At 49.9% G+C, this 17,515-nt stretch overlaps 5 protein-coding genes across 5 annotated transcripts; 2 read left to right on the top strand and 3 right to left on the bottom strand.

The window, feature by feature from the left end:
• Positions 1–229: 229 nt before the first annotated feature.
• On the top strand, positions 230–5,036 carry EI90DRAFT_3119709 (uncharacterized protein; the record flags this gene model as incomplete). The annotated part of the gene is made up of 12 exons (XM_039063238.1): positions 230–749; positions 838–1,556; positions 1,619–2,145; positions 2,199–2,311; positions 2,369–2,730; positions 2,778–2,864; positions 2,921–3,670; positions 3,756–3,969; positions 4,024–4,594; positions 4,657–4,687; positions 4,741–4,815; positions 4,878–5,036. The coding sequence occupies 12 exons, from the start codon at positions 230–232 to the stop codon at positions 5,034–5,036; spliced, it is 4,128 nt and encodes a 1,375-aa protein (XP_038919254.1).
• A 322-nt stretch (positions 5,037–5,358) lies between these two features.
• Positions 5,359–7,271, top strand: EI90DRAFT_2911455 (uncharacterized protein; the record flags this gene model as incomplete). The annotated part of the gene is made up of 7 exons (XM_039054424.1): positions 5,359–5,413; positions 5,477–5,572; positions 5,625–5,984; positions 6,033–6,127; positions 6,178–6,337; positions 6,398–6,561; positions 6,618–7,271. The coding sequence occupies 7 exons, from the start codon at positions 5,359–5,361 to the stop codon at positions 7,269–7,271; spliced, it is 1,584 nt and encodes a 527-aa protein (XP_038919253.1).
• Positions 7,272–7,905: 634 nt separating this feature from the next.
• Positions 7,906–10,607, bottom strand: EI90DRAFT_3119707 (WD40-repeat-containing domain protein; the record flags this gene model as incomplete). Its single annotated transcript, XM_039063237.1, has 7 exons — positions 7,906–8,263; positions 8,328–8,995; positions 9,052–9,565; positions 9,620–9,716; positions 9,772–9,993; positions 10,048–10,234; positions 10,365–10,607. The coding sequence occupies 7 exons, from the start codon at positions 10,605–10,607 to the stop codon at positions 7,906–7,908; spliced, it is 2,289 nt and encodes a 762-aa protein (XP_038919252.1).
• A 333-nt stretch (positions 10,608–10,940) lies between these two features.
• EI90DRAFT_3279901 (CAMK/CAMK1 protein kinase) lies at positions 10,941–12,735 on the bottom strand (the record flags this gene model as incomplete). Its single annotated transcript, XM_039066718.1, has 12 exons — positions 10,941–11,105; positions 11,168–11,277; positions 11,339–11,554; positions 11,605–11,682; positions 11,736–11,798; positions 11,846–11,873; positions 11,929–12,093; positions 12,120–12,135; positions 12,194–12,282; positions 12,342–12,419; positions 12,493–12,621; positions 12,703–12,735. 12 exons carry the CDS (start codon positions 12,733–12,735, stop codon positions 10,941–10,943), a joined length of 1,170 nt encoding a protein of 389 aa, XP_038919251.1.
• Positions 12,736–13,868: 1,133 nt separating this feature from the next.
• Positions 13,869–16,665, bottom strand: EI90DRAFT_3014191 (MFS general substrate transporter; the record flags this gene model as incomplete). Its single annotated transcript, XM_039056753.1, has 17 exons — positions 13,869–14,046; positions 14,118–14,183; positions 14,237–14,323; positions 14,387–14,649; positions 14,708–14,746; positions 14,827–14,828; positions 14,889–15,180; positions 15,250–15,272; positions 15,408–15,480; positions 15,542–15,563; positions 15,616–15,687; positions 15,769–15,799; positions 15,865–15,946; positions 16,106–16,194; positions 16,249–16,256; positions 16,337–16,482; positions 16,534–16,665. The coding sequence occupies 17 exons, from the start codon at positions 16,663–16,665 to the stop codon at positions 13,869–13,871; spliced, it is 1,605 nt and encodes a 534-aa protein (XP_038919250.1).
• Between the last annotated feature and the right edge of the window lie 850 nt (positions 16,666–17,515).

Here is a 17,515-nt window from a genome sequence, read left to right as displayed (position 1 = left end):
TACCCCAACTTCCATTCTACTCATCGCAAGTGGCTTGCTTGTCATCGTGCCACTGTGTTGTGTGCGCCAGTCCCTCCCTCCCTCTTCCCCTCCAGGTGAGCATCCAAACACTTCCAATATCGTATTCACGCACACGTGATTCAACGCGTTTCATCCCCTATCGCGTCCACGGCCGGGCCAGACGCCTTCCCTTTTTTAAGCGCCAGGGGCGTGTCCTAAAGTTCTCACCATGAATAATACGAATTATTATGCACAACAATCACAGGTGCAACAGCCACCTCCCCAGCAGCAGCAGTCTGCTTCGTCCCTTCATGGCTTTCCACCCGGCCAGATGAGCGTACAGCAGATGCAAGAAATGCAGAGTAAGATACTCGCTCAGGACTATGGGCGCAAGCAGCATCCTTCGCAACAACTCCAACAGCAACCGCACCAGTTGAATCCTCAACATCCGCAATCCTTTGGAATGGCTCACTCTGCGGCTAATCCTAGTGCTCTCAATGGACCTTCCTCTTCGTCTCGGCCAGGTTCCGTAGGGCCTGGTGCCGTTGTAAATGGTGTTGTTAATGGCCATATAGGTCATCCTCAGGGAGGTGCATTCGATCATCACCAATTCGCCGCTCCTGGTCACATGCAGCTTGGCCAACCTGGTACCCACTCTCAGCATGCACCTCAAGCTGGGCATCACGAACATCAACCACAAATGGGTGGTTATCAGCAACAGTATTCATCACGGACGGGGCATCCTCCCGGTCAAGGAAGTGTACATTCTGTTCATGGCATGTTTCCCCTACATCACTCTAGGGCTTTGTGAATGATCAAGATATGTTTTTGATGCAGGTGCACCGATGATGAATGGAAACGTGTCAATTCCCCAGCGAACACCTCACTCGCATCCAAGTCCTTTACAGTCTACCCAAACGCAGAATATTGCTCAGATACGACGAGGCGTAAGCATGAATATGAGTACAGGGACCGTTCAGCCCATTGCGAACCGCGCGGCGAGTAGCAATATACCCGCATCTGATTTTGGTGTCCAACAGCACAACGCTGGTCTCTCTTACAATACAAGCACCCGTGGGTTACAGGGCGTAAATCAAGGTGGAGGTGCTCCCGGTGTGAATGGAGGTGTGAACCACTTGCAAATGGGCGGTCAAACCCAAAACCCGAATGTACCCCCGTCGCAAATGTCCATGCAGATGCGTACGAATACTACCGTGGTGGCGAACGGAATTCCGATGCAGCATCAGCATCAGCATCCGCGTTCCAGTACCCGAGCCCCTTCTCAGATGGGCCCAAACTCCGCATTACTAGGTGGCGCGGTCGGGAGCCCTCGCATGAATGGGGCCGTACCCGCTTCTGTACCTGGTGTTCCACATCCTATGGCGACGCGTGCTAGCTCGATGGGGCCATCGTACATAAGTGGACCTGCTTCGCAATCTGGGCATAGTTCGCAACCTCAAATGGGTAATCCAGCAGGGCCTTCATCCAGCACAGCAGGCCCATCCACGGGCACGTTCGCAGTGGCACCATCAGGAGCTCCAGCAAATATGCCCATCGTTGGTGGGGCATCGTCCTCTATGCAGCATTCCTCGTCCAGCAACTTCTTCAAATTCAACAGGACGCCCGCCAGCACCAGATTCAACAACAAATGCAACCCATACCTCAAGCATCCCACCCTGCTCCCACCCAGATAACCGGAAAGGGGGCTGCTGAGGCTGAAGCGGCGAAAAGCCAACGAACACGCCCATCTGACGCACCACCCAATGTGATCGCCCAGACACTGGCTCAAATTAATCCTGCCTTGAAAACGATTAACCAAGCCGTGACCAATGTCCGTGTGTTACCTTTCGCCTCAGATCCATCTGACGTGACACATGGCGGCGAGCTACCCGTCCTGTCTGAGAAAGACCTTCTCCAAATGAAGGAAGTAACGAAGAAGGACGAGGAATATGAAGCGCTATGGAGAGGAACTCGAGATCGGATGAGTCAGGAAATGGAGGAAGCAGTAGGTGGCACGGTCAAGTGGTGGGAAAAGGACTTGGCTGCTCCGGATAGTGTTGAGGAAAGAACAAGACTCGAGATTGTTTGGCCTGATCAGAGTCGGCAGTTGAGGGAAAAGAGGAGGGAGCGGAAGGAGATCAGACTGTGAGTTGGTCCCAGATAGCATTGTTAACACGTTTTAACCATTAACTTTATAGGCCTCGCCCTAGTCGTGCGGCTTCTCGGCGACCGGAGGAACTTGTACCAATCCGCATAGAAATAGAACATGAGAACCACCGTCTCCGAGATACCTTTGTTTGGAACCTTAACGGTAAGTTCGGCTTCTAAAATTTGTCCTTTTGTCGGTGAGACTCACAGTATTGGCTAGATCCTGTCGTGACTCCTGAAATCTTCGCTCATACAACATGCTTAGACCTCGACCTCCCACATTACTTCATTTCCCAGTTCGGCTCGCAACTCAAGCAGCAACTTTCGGAATACTCAACACACAAACTGGAATACCCCACCCCTATGGATATTGAAGAGTCGAAAGTGAAGATTAAGGCGCCACTTCTTGCCGGTCGTCTAGATTCAATGGATGAAGAGGTGTGGTCTCGTTGGCGGAAACGATTACGGGTCAGTGAGGATGGTTCTCACTCGGGCGTTCGGGCTGGACATGGGCGCGAGAATTCGCGCAATGAAGCGGATCTATCTGACTCTCAGTCCGTGGACGGCTCGGAGAGAGGGACCGTAGGAACCCTGCCAGCACAGAAAAGATGACGTGGAACTTGCCCAAGATGGACGATGTGTTCGATGCAGACACCTCGCTTACGTCAATTGAAGACGAAGATGAGATGGTTGGCGAACTGAGGATTCTTATCAAAGTGAGTTTGCCGTCCATCTGGTTGTGAAGTAATCTGATGTAGTTTCCACTCCCAAGCTTGACATCACTGTTGGGTCGATAAACCTCTCCGATCAATTTGAATGGGACATTAGTGATTCTAATAACTCCCCAGAATTGTTCGCTGAGGTTTATTGCCGTGATTTAGGCTTGGCCGGTGACTTCAGGACCGCTATTGCGCACGACATCCGAGAGCAGATTTATGCTTACAAGAAATGTTTAGCAGTTGTCGGTTATCCCTTCGACGGTTCCTCCGTGCAAGACGATGATCTAAAGACCGTCTTCCTTCCTGCCATCAAACGAACCGCTCGCACTCTTGAAGACGCAGAGACCTATACCCCTCTTCTCAACTACCTTAGCGAAGGTGAGATGGAGCGTCTGGAGAAAGAGCGTGAGAAGGAGATTAGAAGAAAGAAACGCCCAGGACGTGGCCGCGCCAAAGCTCTCTCCGACCGTGATCCTGTCAAGACGCAACGCACTTTATTGGGCGCTACTGAAATCCACAATGGTATGCCGCCACCAGCGGTTGTCCCTATGGGAGGAACCGTCAGACGAGCCGCAGCCCAAGCTGCATCGGCTACCATAGCATCTCTTGCTGCCTCTGAGAATAGCGATCGTCCTTATGGTGTAATGATGACCCCCCCTATTGTTCATGAACGCCCGCAACCTGTCCAACCTGTTGCGCCCCCACCCCCAGCCAAGCCGACCAAACGTCAAAAATCCATTCAGCTCCGCGCTCCAACTCTACCCGACGATATCTTTCATCCGCGATCAAGACTATCTATAACCGTCCTACCGCTCCACATCACTCCGACCCCCTGCCCCTACTCGGGCTCCCAGAAGTCGGACTGATGCCGAATCTGGGGGTCATCAGCGTTCTGTTGCAACTACACCCGTCAAACCTTCATCTTCGCGAGCCCCCACAGCGAAAGAGGTTGCGGACGCGAAGATCAAAGAGTACGCTGAGGGTTTACATCCCTGCATTGTCAATGGGAAATGGCATTGCTCCGTCTGCGGGTGTCCGGAGGATATAGCCATTGGGCGACGCAAAGGACCGCTAGGCGAGAAGACCATGTGCGGTGATTGTGGTAAGTTTGTCGATCGATGGGTAGAGACTGAATACCGATATAATATTGCTTCAGGTAAATTCTATCATCGTCATCGGCGACCAAATGATCAAGTGGAGTATAACACGGACCCGATCTATCACCTGACCAAACGGCGTTCGAACGAGGAGCTACGACGGATTCAAAGGAGAGGAATGGGATACCGAGCGTCCCACATGGCTCCAATTCCACTCCCCGATGCCTCGAATTCTCGAGGAGATTCTCCGCTTTCTGATGATGATGACGACGACGACGATGACGATGTCCCTCTCGCATCACGCCGTTCCAAACAACCTTCGGTTAACCGTATCCAATCACCGGACCTTTCTGATCTCGACAGCAACGCGGGCGATAGCAAACCTCTCATTCAAGTCACAGCCCAAGCGAAAGACGCAAAAGCCTCGGCTGCTCCCGAACGCCTTCTTTCACCTCCAGCAGAAGTTAAACCGATGTCCCAACCCGAGCAAACGCCCACAGCATCGCCTGCCATGAACCGGTCCTGGCCGAATGGCGCGAACACTAGCCCTGTCCCTCCCCAGTCTTCCCCAGCTGTCCCTTCACCCAGAGTTCCCCGTAGGCTGCCCCAGGCACTACGAGACCCTTATTTGTGAGTATCGCCGTCATCTCGTTCAGGGGGAGCCTTAATTCTGTTCGACCCTTTCTCAACAGCCTTCGAATGCTCCTGAGTGGTTGCAACGATGTCTCGAAGCAACACGAGCACTGTATCCGCACGATGACTTCGTCGCTATGCAGCGCCCACTCCAACCCGGTGCTGACCCAGCAGCTCCTCCAGAATGGCGACTGAAATGCTTTGACTGCCCTGGAAAGGTCCGTAGTTGTGATATGGCTGGTTCATCCGACCACTCATCTGATCCTTTGCACATCTTTAGTTGTATACGCCCGGGCCTAATGAAACTCTCGACAACTTCATTGTTCACCTCAAGAATCGCAACCACCGTAATAATGTATTCAAGCGTCAAAACGAGGCGAAGCAAAGCACTACACCTACACCGACTACCACCACCATTACGAATGCCGCAACATCTTAAACCCTTTTAACTGTTGTTATCTTTTCTCATGGCTTTCTGTGACTGTTATTCTGATATTTGGTCTCATTGCTCCGCTGGAGATATTGTGTATTGTTGCACTGTTCAATCATTGTAATCCTTAGATATATAATTCCGGCACTGGCATGCTTAATCTCACATCGACTCAAACAACCCAATACAAGTGGCTCGTGATTCGGACACCAGCTGGGCATTTCTGCGGCTTCTCGACATTAAGCCGTGTGTGCTGCCAGTGAACGTCGTGCGATAACTCTTTCATGTTATTCCAACGTCTGTGAGGCTTCTTTGGGATCGGAAACTAAACATGGATGCATTTGGCATTGAGTATCATCTCGAGACTCCTCAGCAATTCTGGCTGGGTGAGCAGTATTTGTCAGAGACGTTAGGATAATGGCTGAAGTGGGCTTCATGATGCGTGCTAGAGATTTCCGATATATTGAACGTTCCTAGAGACGCTACGCTGGCCGAATTAGATGCAATTTTGCGCATCTTCATCTCATTCTGTGCCACTTATCATGGTGAGCTAGGCCGTTCCCTGCACCGGGTCTTGACGCTGATTGTGTATCCCAGAACGCTACCTTTCTACGTTAGCTCAGCTAGAACACTCTTGTCAGCTCCTACTCGACTCCGACTTCTTCACCTTTCATTCCGGACGATCATGCGACTTGCTCCTCGAGGACGCTCACAAGAGCACAGACCCACATCAGCTATTCATCCTTTATAACGTGTTCCTGTGTTGGGGATCGCGACATCCCCCCTTTTTCCGAGCAGAAAAGCGGTGGAGACCTTTACTAGGACATCTCATGGACCACCTCACTATCGAGATTGGCGATGCCTCGGCGAATTTCATTGAAGGGAAATTGGCACTATTGGCCTGCGAGATGCTATACGAAATATGTCGAGTCCAAAAATGGAGTTTTGCTGAACTCAGTACGTCAATGCAAAAAAGTAATGTGTTTCAGCGCTCATTGTGTTCAGAGGTCTTCAAGGATTCATTCATTGAACACTTATTCGAAGTTATCGAGTCCACACGCTCCAGCGAGACCCTGAATTATTCCTTAATAAAGCTCATTGTGAGGGCACTTAATCTCTCCCTCACCGTCCGTTAACATACTACCCGCAGGTCGCTTTGAACGAGCAATTCATGGTAGCGTCACTGGGAAAAGGGATCCGGAGTGCAGATGACGTGCAACAGGAAAATCGCATTATCTCGATTCTCATGAAGCGACTGAACGAGAGCAAAACATTCAGCGAGAACCTCATATTCATGCTAAATCGAATCGGTAGGGACTCTATTGTTAGAATGTACTGGAGTTATCCTCAGAATGGCGTGTTCTAAACAGATGAAACCGAGGAAGACCGCTGCTTGGAGCTCCTGATTTTGAAAATGCTCTATCTGCTATTCACTACACCGGGCACACAAGAATGCTTCTATACCAATGACCTTCGCGTCCTTGTAGAGGTATTTATCCGAGAACTGAATAACTTATCCGATGATCAACAATCAGTAAGACCATGTCTACTGAATCCAACGTGCAGCAAAGCTAACGCAGTTTTTATAAGCTTAAACATACGTATCTCCGCGTTTTGAACCCATTGCTTAACAACACGCAGTTGCGAAAAAATCCCCACAAGCCCCTGCTAGTTCGCCACACATTGGACAATTTTATCTCCCACGCACAAATACGAGACATAGATCCCACCACTCGGAGGCTCGTCGGCCGATGTCTGTCTGCCGAATGGACGAAATCCGTTGCTCCACCAACGCCAACAGTGAGCACTCCAACAGTAGATCAAGATGCTACGAGCGTGGATTTCTGCAGTACGCAAACAGGTCCTCCCGCCCAAATCCCTTTTACAAACGGGTCGAATCAAGCGGTCATGACCAATGGGCCACGCCATCTCCAAGACAGAAGTATCCCACCCAGAATGGTAACCAGAAGTGCGAGCGTTGAGCTCCTGTCTACAGCCAGCCTTGAAGAAGCAAGTGGATTAGTGTCAGACTTGGACATGCAGGGCCATACACGGCGCCGAGCGTCAATTAGACGAACTCCGTCTAAAAGGAAGATGGCCCTGAAGGCACGGCCTAGTTCGACATTGAATTTCCCAACTCTCGACGTTGAGAGGGACAACGACGGCACAGCATCTCTCCCCCCGTCGCCGCTGTTTACAACGAACACGAGAGGAAGCATCCGAAGACGTCAAAGTCCCTTCTAGTTGAGCCTCATTCTCCTACTAGCATTTCAGATTCTGGGATACCGACCTCCAAATCATTACCTGCTATCCGTACACGAGTGAATGCCATTGACAGATCTTACACTCTGGACCCAACCTCTCCATCCCTAACTGCCCCTCTCCCGGAAGTGATCGAGGGGAATCCATTGTCCGGATCATAAATCCCGAATCTGTGGTTTCTATCCCTGCCGCCTCTATGAATCCACCTAACTCATTCACTTCGCCTTCAACAACAATCTTAAAGAAAAAAAAGCCCCCTCCGCCGCCACCCCAAAAACGACGAAAGCCACCGCCCCCACCAACCAGACTGAACGAGCGTGGAGAGACGATTCAAACGATTGCCTCATCACTGTCACCTTTGAATCCCAGTCGAAATCAGAAAGCACATTCATAGGCAGCTTCTACACCAGGTCCTTTATTAATATTGTATATTATTCGCTGATTCCGATCACTTCAATGCATTTTCCGATGTCGTTGTCAAGCTTGGATTTGGATCTGGCTTTCAAAAGTTAACGTAACAAGAACACTAAACTCAAAAAACTAGTACTTCGCAAAAAAAATCAAGACACAGAAATCAGGCGAGCAGGGAGATATCAGAACTATACAAATCGAATAATTAGTCGATGCTCCCATGGTGAGTCGGCTGAATGCGTCTCTTTTTCTTTTTTGGCTCGCGTGAATTCTCAGATGTCTCTGGTGTTGCCGAGCTCGGCGCCTCAAGGGTAGGTAGCGGTGTTGGTTCCTCCACAGGAGTCGGAGGCTCACTTCGCTTCAGCGAAGCGCTTGGCGCTGAGCCGGTAGGTGCAAACGGAAGCGCATGATGCGCATGTAGCGGCGTTGAAACTGGACCAGCAATGGCCTGCATTTGCATGTTGTGCTGCTGAGTGTGGTAAAGGGGAAGAGGCTCGTCGAAAAGCACAATCGAACAGTAGCCATCTGCGGATGCCAGCATTAAAGACTGCCCGTCTGGCGCCCTAGATAGTATGTAGAACCTTTGAATTGAATCCCACTCAACCGTGCTTGAGAAAAAAATCTTACCATGCAACATCAGTGAATCCAGCATAATGCAAATTTGTGAACAAACAAATGGGCCCTGCCTGCTGTGTGTCGTATACAACCACTGTATCTTGTGTAGCGACCGCATACATCATCCGATAAGGGAGTGCAAAAACTGACGCGGTGGAAAGAGAAACACCACTTCCTGAAGTCTCCTTGGAAGGCGTCCGAGCACGATTTGATGGCGTAGACGACGCGGGTGAGGGCGGGGGGAAAGACGGAGCGGTGTTGGTATTCAGTGGATTGGGAGTCGAGGGAATGGAGATGGGCGATTGGATGACGCTGGCGGCGTCAGGCGCACCGTTCAGATCGATAATTTGTTCTTTCCCAGCCTCCAGAATGATCGTCTTCGCATCAGCTGCTGACCGTGGAGCTGACACGTTTGGCCTTAATTCGTACAGAACTGGAGAAAATCTAACCGCCACACTAGCAGACTTGTGCCCAGGAAGATGAGCTATGGGCGGCTTCGCAAAATTCGCTCGAGAATAGATGAAAACGGACGAGGAAGATGCGCCACCATCCCCACTGGGCTTCTTAGCGGACTGTATCGGGGGATCATCCTTCTGTTTGTTGGTATTTGAAGACTTGCTGGGGATGACGTTGGGATCTTCGAAGTGCCCAGCGGGGTAAGAAGAAGAGCACCATCCGGACTAAAAGTGAGTCGCCTGAAAAAATTTGTGAAGCCTTCATCACCATACAGCTTCACATTAGCCCAAGAGGGCGTTGCAATAGGCGTTCGTATCGCCGGGAGGGGTGGCATTGGTGATGGTGACCGACCAAAATTTCGGACAGACAATGCCGGAGAGTTGGCATTTGCCACTGAGGAGAAAGAAGATCTGCGTGACCGAGATACTGGGCCGCTCTCCTTGGGCGGATTCATAGCAGAAACTGAGCTTATGACGGATGCTGTGGGTGTCAGAGGAGCCCGGGGACCATTATCCAAACTGGTTTCGATGGGAGGGGGCGGAACATGCGCGGAGTGGAAATAGTTGTGATTCTCATCTTTCATCTCGCTGGCAGATGTGATAGCTGAGTCCGCCTCGCTGACAGTCGACGAACGCCGAGCCAGGTTCGGACGCATTGACAACGGTGTTTGAATGGGTGGAAGTGACGAGGAACTGGGGGTGCGGTTGTGCCGCAGAGGCATCTTCATATTCTTGCCCACGGAGTACACTTCGAAGCCACCTCTTTTAGTGTTTATTCCATACACATGGACGGACCTTCAAGATTGCTAGTTGAGTCCTCGTCCAGAGGGATATCAAAGATGCCCGCACCTGTCACTGCTTTGTGTCGCCAGAAATTCATTCATAGGGTCCCAAGCAACACCCTGCACATAATGCGAATGATCGGTGATCTCTTGCACACATGTCCCTGTGCAGGAGTTAATTCGGGCTGAATCGTTTAAAGACATCCAATAGGGACAAACCATCTGCGGCACTAAAGATGCGAGCGGTATTATCCGTACTCCCGGCGACAATCCAATCGCCATTCGGACTCCAGGCGAGGTCGTACACTTCTCTAGTTGTGCACCGAAGTACCAACCGTGCCCGCCAATACTCCTTACCGTACTGAGTGTCATCCGAAGTAGAATCACTTCCATAGCTTACTGATGGACGGTCGCTTGGGCTCCAAACGACTATCATTCCATCTAAACTAAAATTGTGAGTTTCGTAACCTACGTTCAAGGATACGATACACGTACCATCGCCAGCAGAGGCCAGGAACTCTCCATTCGGGCTCCAGCGGACAACATTGACGGTAGCAGTATGTTTGCTGAGAGTGGCAAGATATTCCACCCGAGGTGGGTGGGGTGTGGGGCGTTGACCCGTCACCGAACTTGCCGCGGCAAGAGTTGCTGGAGGAAGGATGTTTGGATAAACCATCCATACCTACTCGGGACACGTCGATATTTAACAGATGTTCGTTCGCGCAAGAGATATCATGAAGGAATACAGTTTCAACGCAATTTGAGTTTGAATCGCAGTTCGACAGCCAGGGCGGTAGCCATAAAGCACTCACGCGGACATTGTTATCACCACCGCTGGTAGCCAAGCGATATGACGGTGGCTGAACTTGCGCAGAATCCAAATTCAAACTGCCACTACCACTGCCAACGACTGGCGATGGGAGGGAGGACGATGCTGGGTCTCTTTGAATGCGCGGCGCAAGTATCTTTTTGATGGAGGCGACTGGTATCTGGTAATCTAGCGCATATATCGGGGCGCTTTCGTGCCAGCGAATCTCGAGAGTCTTCACCCTCATCTTGGGGAGTTTCGTGAAGCTCACAGAGCCTGAACGTGATTCGCTTACGTAAGGCGATGTCGCCCTAGCGCGCGCTTGCCCATTTTAGTAAGTTGCAGTTGCAGCCAATATTTGAATATCATTCGCTGCAGAATCCAACAAGATCAATCTAAGCCAGGCCACTCCCTTGCAGTATAAATACCGGGCATTTCCTTGATACGATGAACATCAAGAACCAATTACACGTAATGGAAACAATCGACGTTGTACAATCAGATGCAGAGGAACTGTAAATAGACGGGAGCACTCGAATCGCCGAATTGGCACGACCATCTGAGCAAGACGTGATGGGAATCACTTCGTGGGTCCATTGGCAGTTGCGCTCAGGGACGCTGAGCCGGTCTCTATGGAAGGGGAGATCTCTCCTTTTTTCGGAGGGCTGTCAGGCGGTGGCTGGTCTTTCTCGTCACCATGCGTCATGTGGTGGAAAATGACTTCGGAATCCGCATGCGTTTGTTCCTAGGTGAGGCAAATGGAGTTCACATCAGCGAATAATAAATGACTACCGCGGAGCAACTCACCGCCTCTGCCGAAAGTTTATAGGCTGCGAGCTCATTCGCAAGCTGATTGGTCTGAGCCGCCGTGGCGGACATCCTTCGAACCGCCATCATGCTAAAGACGGCTTTCCGGACTAATTTAGGAGGCGAGTGAATCATTATGAGCAGTGCGCAATTCGATTATACCGAACGTACAAGTCTTTCTGGCATCGAACGCTTTCTTGATCTGAGGAAGCAGATCGGTGGGTGTCCCAGCGACGCTCTGAGGATCTGGTACGAAGTGGGGTGTTGTAGAAGACAGCCAAGGGTGCAGGAGGGCCTCCTTCGCTGTAGGACGCCTTGTTGGATCGATAGTAAGACATGTCCGAACAAAATCTCGAGCCGTCTCGGAGACACCCTCCCAGTATTGTTCTTGGGGTATGCAATGAGACCTGGGCGGTTGGGCAGGGCCTACGACGTACCTGGTTCGAATTTGTAGTCACCAGCGATTATCGCGTTGATTTCCTGCTGTTGGTTGTCACGATCGAATGGTGTATAACCTATAGTCCAGCGTTTAGTCATGAGACTACAGACCTCCAGTCTTGACATATACCACAAAGCAAGAAATAGGTAATGACCCCCATGGCCCATATGTCAACCGGTTTTCCATGGCCGACTATGATTTGATCAGCTTCGCAGTGGCATGTCCTTTAGCCCACTTACTCTTCTTGAATATTTCTGGAGCCATGTACTGAAGGAGTGAAGATGTAAACCAGCCCAGGAGAAAGAGCACGAGGTCAACCTACTCCTGGAGTGCCGCATATCTCAGTTAACAACGCATGTTTCTTCTCGTCCATGACACGACTCAGCCCGAAGTCTGCGATCATAATATCTGCATCCTCGGCCTTGGTACGGAAGAGGAGGTTCTCGGGCTTGAGGTCCCGGTGTACGATCCCCGCGTCGTGAATATACTGGACAGCCTGAGAATCGTCCGCACAAGTTCGGCGGCATCACTAAAAAATGCAAGCATGTGGTCAAGCATTTGGGAAGCAATAATGATGAGTCACGCACAGTTCATAGTATTGGCCTTTGGCGCAGATACGGTCGAACAACTCGCCTCCCGTGCATAAATCGAAGCAAAGGTAGAGGTTGTGGGCAGTCTATCCAAGGCATCCATTTGAGTCACATTTGTAAAGAAGGCATTCGGGTAAGCGCCCACCTCAAAATAATCGTACAATGTCACGATATTGCGATGTCCACTTGAAACCTTTTTGAGGACAGCGATCTCATTTCGAACCTAAAATAAAGGCAATCCGTCGTGTACTTCAGACCATCAACAGCTCATGACAGGCTGGATCAGCACAACCCACCATATGTTCACGTCCCTCCATCAATTTCTTGCTGATCACCTTGCATGCATAGTATTTTCCAGTCTTTACGTGAACCGCTTCCTTAACCACGGCATATGTGCCACTACCGAGAGTCTTTCCAGTCCGGTACTGTCGTAAGAACAATAATGCTCAGCATTCACACTCGATGTCTCAATGGGGCCGATGCGATCTCGATCGACTTTCCCTAACCTGGCATGGAACGGGTTGAGGTTGTGGTGCCATTGAAATGCAAAGTGGATCTACAGAGAGGATAGAAGGGACAAGCGAGAAGTTCAAGGGGGAATGTCGAATGCAGAGTGACTTGACTGATATAGGCCAAAGGGGAGAACGACAGCGGATACAGAAACTCAATTGATGCACAGCAAACTCAACAACCCCTTGTCCAAGTTCGGAGCACTGCTTCATTTCAGTACTTTGCGTCTACGGAGAACATTTACTGGGATGCGCCGGAATTATCACCGAGTCTGTCCTTTGCATCCAGGCCGCATATTACTTAGTCGATCATGAGTGCCCCCCGAAACACCAGGCTGCGAAGGAGAGCTTATCATTGCCGTTTTCATATCTATGCCAGCAACACACCTTGATGCGGAATAAATTTCATATCAAAAATCACACGTTCATCAAAACTCTCCTGTGCGTTGCCTCTGGCTGTGTAGGTCCACCCTTACAAGTGGGCGGACATCCAACGAAAGCCGGGTGGCGATTCCGCGCCTAAAGTACAACACAGGGAGAAAACATTTCATCGCATCCTTGTTTTCCGAATCCGCCTAATCTAAAAGATTGAATGGCACATAGGTGTCTGGAACTAAATAAAACCGAGTGACACGATACGTGGGCTAACGTTCTAGTATCAATAGCCTCGCAGAAAGACGCATTTAACCATCATCCGACGAGACCCTACTAAGCCGGAGCACGCGTAAGCTAACGTTCTGTTGTGAATAGCGATGTATACGGGAGCTGCCCGGAATGCTAACACCACCAAACGCCACCACCAATCCACTCGTTATTCGTAATGATGGTTTATTGGTTGGTTAAAAACCCGGCGGCGCAGGCGGAATGACTCTGAGCATTGTCTAGAAGAGGACTGGAGAGGACTTAAGAGCTTTTGGAAGCAGGGTCAATTCGCAAGGGGAAATGGTTGGTTGAGTTGACGGACTTGTGTTTATTTCCGCAACAGTTGACTTTTGAAAACGCTCATAAATTATGATTCAAAAAAGCGAATCGCGTCCACGAGCAACGACGACGGCGTACGAGTCTGGTATAATAGTCGGAGTATCTCCAATCGGCGGAAGTTCAAACAAAAGACAGAAGAGGGAAAAAAAGGCCCCCAACACGAAAAATGGCCAGTCAAGAGTTTATGTCATATATCTGTACCTCACGTCGTGATCGGCGAGCTCCTCAAGCGTAGCCGAGGCCTCTAGCATCTGTTTCTCATGTTGGGGAAGTCTCTCAAGAATTCCATCACGCTTCTTGTTGAGGTAGGCAAGTCGAGTTCGGAGGACGAAGGCCGTCACGCATGCAAGGAATATAAAACTACAATAGATCGAGATTCTGTGTTTAGACGAGGCATGCATTGAGAAAGCCACGTTGAAGGAATGACATACCCTGCGGACATGGCGTGTGCCTTTCTGAAAGAATCCTCGGGATCAAAATAAATTTGAGGGGAGGCACTAGAAGTGAAATCAGACCTCCTGGCGAAGCAATCGGGACCCATAATGCATACATGGAGATACAATTGGAGATGGAGACGATGAACGCTGTCCCAACACCACGCTTCGAGGTAGGAGACATGGTGTTGGAAGCCCAACTCCTGAACATTGTACAATTATCAATAATCCGCCCGCAACAAAGGTCAGAGGTCCACCGAACGTACATTACCAATGGGAACAAGCTATAAATACCAGCGACGATGAGGTACATGGCAAAGTAAGAAACATGATAATTCTTTTCCGCGCAGATGGCCAGAAGGGCGTAGCCGAGGAAGCCAACGAGAGCGGAACCCATGATGTGGTAGCCTCGGTCCTGAGTCTTGTCACTGTGCCAGGCCTGGAACCAGACCAGAAACATCCCAGCGAGGTAGGGTCCAACGGTAAGGCCTTGAGCTTGGATGGAAGTGTATCCGAGCTTCTTGATGAGCTAAGAGAGGAGACGAATAAGTATTATACCGGGAAATCGTGATGCAACGTATACATACGGTTGGCAAGAAGTAACTAATGGTGGCAACGCAGACATTCTATAGGGAAGTGAAGGACGATGACCATGAGGATCAATCAAAGATGACACCGTTGTACTGGCATGAGGAAGGAGACGTACGACTGATGGGGCAGAGAAGAATTATTTGAGTCAGGGAAGCTGGGTAAGTACAGTTCACTTACAGCTGCAGTACAGAACGACGAAGCACCATGAATGGGGATCCATCAGAACGAGTTTAACGCCCTGCCACCCGGTAGCTCCACCATGGCTCCTTGGCTTGTGGTCTTTCAGTCTTGCGAGAGCAATGGCTCTCTGCTTCTTGGTTAAAAACGTAGCGGCGAAAGGGAAAGGTGGGAGCCACAGAAGAATGACGATAGCCATGAGGAGGGTAGGAAGTCCCTCGACGAGATAGAGGAATTGCCAGCCAGCAAGGTGGGAAGAATGAAGGCGGACGAGACCAAATGCCAACAAACCCTAGAAAGAGACCACTGACGTAAGGATTGTACTTTTTAAATACTTGGATCAAAGATAATGATAATTTACACTTATCCAACCGGGGACGGTACCTTCGTAACAATGACAGTGAGCGGGTATTCAAATGAAGTCATGGACCCGAATGATCTCACCGGTCATACAAAGCGAAATACGGAACGCCAGCTCCCTGCGCTTGTACCTGTGGACGGGAATAGGGTTACACTTACCGGGCGGTGATGGATGAGAAAGGTCTACGCGCCAGAAAGAGAGGTAATAGATCATTCCTGCGTAGTACCCAGCCTAGAAAACGGGGGCTAAGCATCTCGGACGCATTCATAGTGGTGGCAAATTTCTATGATACCTCGCCAATTCCCAAAAGAATTCTGTACTAAAAAATCCAGCATAAAAGACGAGTACACGAACAGTTGTACGTACCGGAGAATGATGATCCCAGTGTAACCCTTGGCATACACGAAGCTTACGGAACTGAGACCCCAGAAGGATAAGCTAAGAAAGAAGCTAAAAGGGGAAGGTGATGTGATGGGCGTCCGTCCCACTTCACCGACGCTGAGACAGGACTCTACATACAAACGATTGGCACCGATGTGTCGCTGCAAAACTAAGGAACACAGCAGTGTCAGATACCCACACTAGGCAAATAGGGGAAAATGAAGGGCAACGGACTATTTGACGGGATCTCGAGGAGACAGTAGCCGGTGTAGAACACGGAAAGGACAGTAGTCCATTTATGATTGTCCGTGATCCCCTAAGGAACGAAGAGAACGAGCTTGATAAATTAGGTGGTTCAAACCCCATAATACCAACAAAATTCTTGTTGAAATCAGACAAGACGTGGGCGTTCCCACTGTCGAAGGAAATATATCAACATCCAGGAGATATTAAGGTCGAATGGAGATGTACGCACATGTTGGTACGATCTCAATGGCGAGCCGGAAACAAGGATTAGCCAAAATGAATAAGGTTGCTCCGGATGGGGCGCACCAAATTGATTGACTAGAAAGTCACAATATTCAGATAGTATGCACAACGCTCATGGAAAAGACTCACAGATATAACTGAGGGAGGTAAGGGGATGGAAATAAAATGAGGACGTATTTTACTGTTTGCATTAGGAGAGTCGAGGTGATTGGCACACCTGAAAACAATGATTGGCAGAACACGCAAGTCAATCTTGCGTCTGACAGCTTTCGCCTCCTCTTCAGTGAATGTGATACTTTCAGCCATTTGTTCGATTTCATCGGCGGCAGTCCGTTCGATACCACTGAAGAAACCGAGAACGCCCTGGATTCATTTAGCGAGATAGACACAATCATAGGCACGTCATAAACACACCTTTCTGGCATGCTTCACCACGACGGGCTCCTTATCATCCGAACCTCGGTGGTACCCGATTTCAGGACTCTCAGCATCGCTCAACCGAACGACTGGCTTGCTTATCTCTTCAATGCTGCCTTGCGAGGTCATGGCAACACGCTACAGCCGCCAGCCAAGGGCTTACAGGGGAATGGACTCGTAAGGGAGCGACAGGTCTGCAGGAAGGATACATGCTAGGCTCCTGTCCAGAGCTTTAAATGGTTTCGGTAACCGTCAAGAAGCATAGGTAGGACTCCAGCCTCTATGACTTCGTAACAATATCAAGAAGTATAAGGTTCTTCCGGTATTATACAGCAAGTATCAAAACATCGGTTGGCCCCGTTTGGTGAAGAGGTGGGGCAGGGGTGACAGATTTTTGCAAATTCGGTCGTGAAGTATGTATGAGATAATAAATCCGGCCAGCTCCGCCACACGGCGCTTCCACTAAAATGCCATATAATGAGATACCACGCAGAGATCATGCATGTATAAAGGAAAGGCCTGTATGGGCACAGAATAATGGACCCTCGCTGTCAGATCATACTCGTATGGTAGTCATCCGCATGCCGCCCTCGGATATCCATTCATCCATGACGATAGCGTGGGATCTGTGTAACCAGAGGGTCAAATGTGATGCGTTATATGTACAAGACGAAGGTTCGTAGGCAACGCAGACGTTGGACTTGCCTACGATCAATTGCGCAATTGATTGCAGGCAAGCTGAACCTCACAAAAGCAGATATGGGACATGCATATATAGGCACTCTTCGCGACGTCCGGATACATGAACCATGCATGTAGTTCCTTGAATAACGTTATCAGATTTGCCACACTCAACTCCATGGCTCCAAAATAAGAGCATCGTGTATCAGTGTGCGAGATGAGGATGTGGTCTTAGGCCCGGTAAGTCGTTGGTGGCCAATTCGTTCATATCCCATGCGAACATGGCTTAGGAGGGGCC

Source organism: Cantharellus anzutake (genome assembly GCF_015039405.1).
Source record: "Cantharellus anzutake strain C23 chromosome Unknown EI90scaffold_11, whole genome shotgun sequence".
Lineage (NCBI taxonomy): Eukaryota > Fungi > Basidiomycota > Agaricomycetes > Cantharellales > Hydnaceae > Cantharellus > Cantharellus anzutake.
This window is presented reverse-complemented; position numbering and strand designations above follow the sequence as displayed.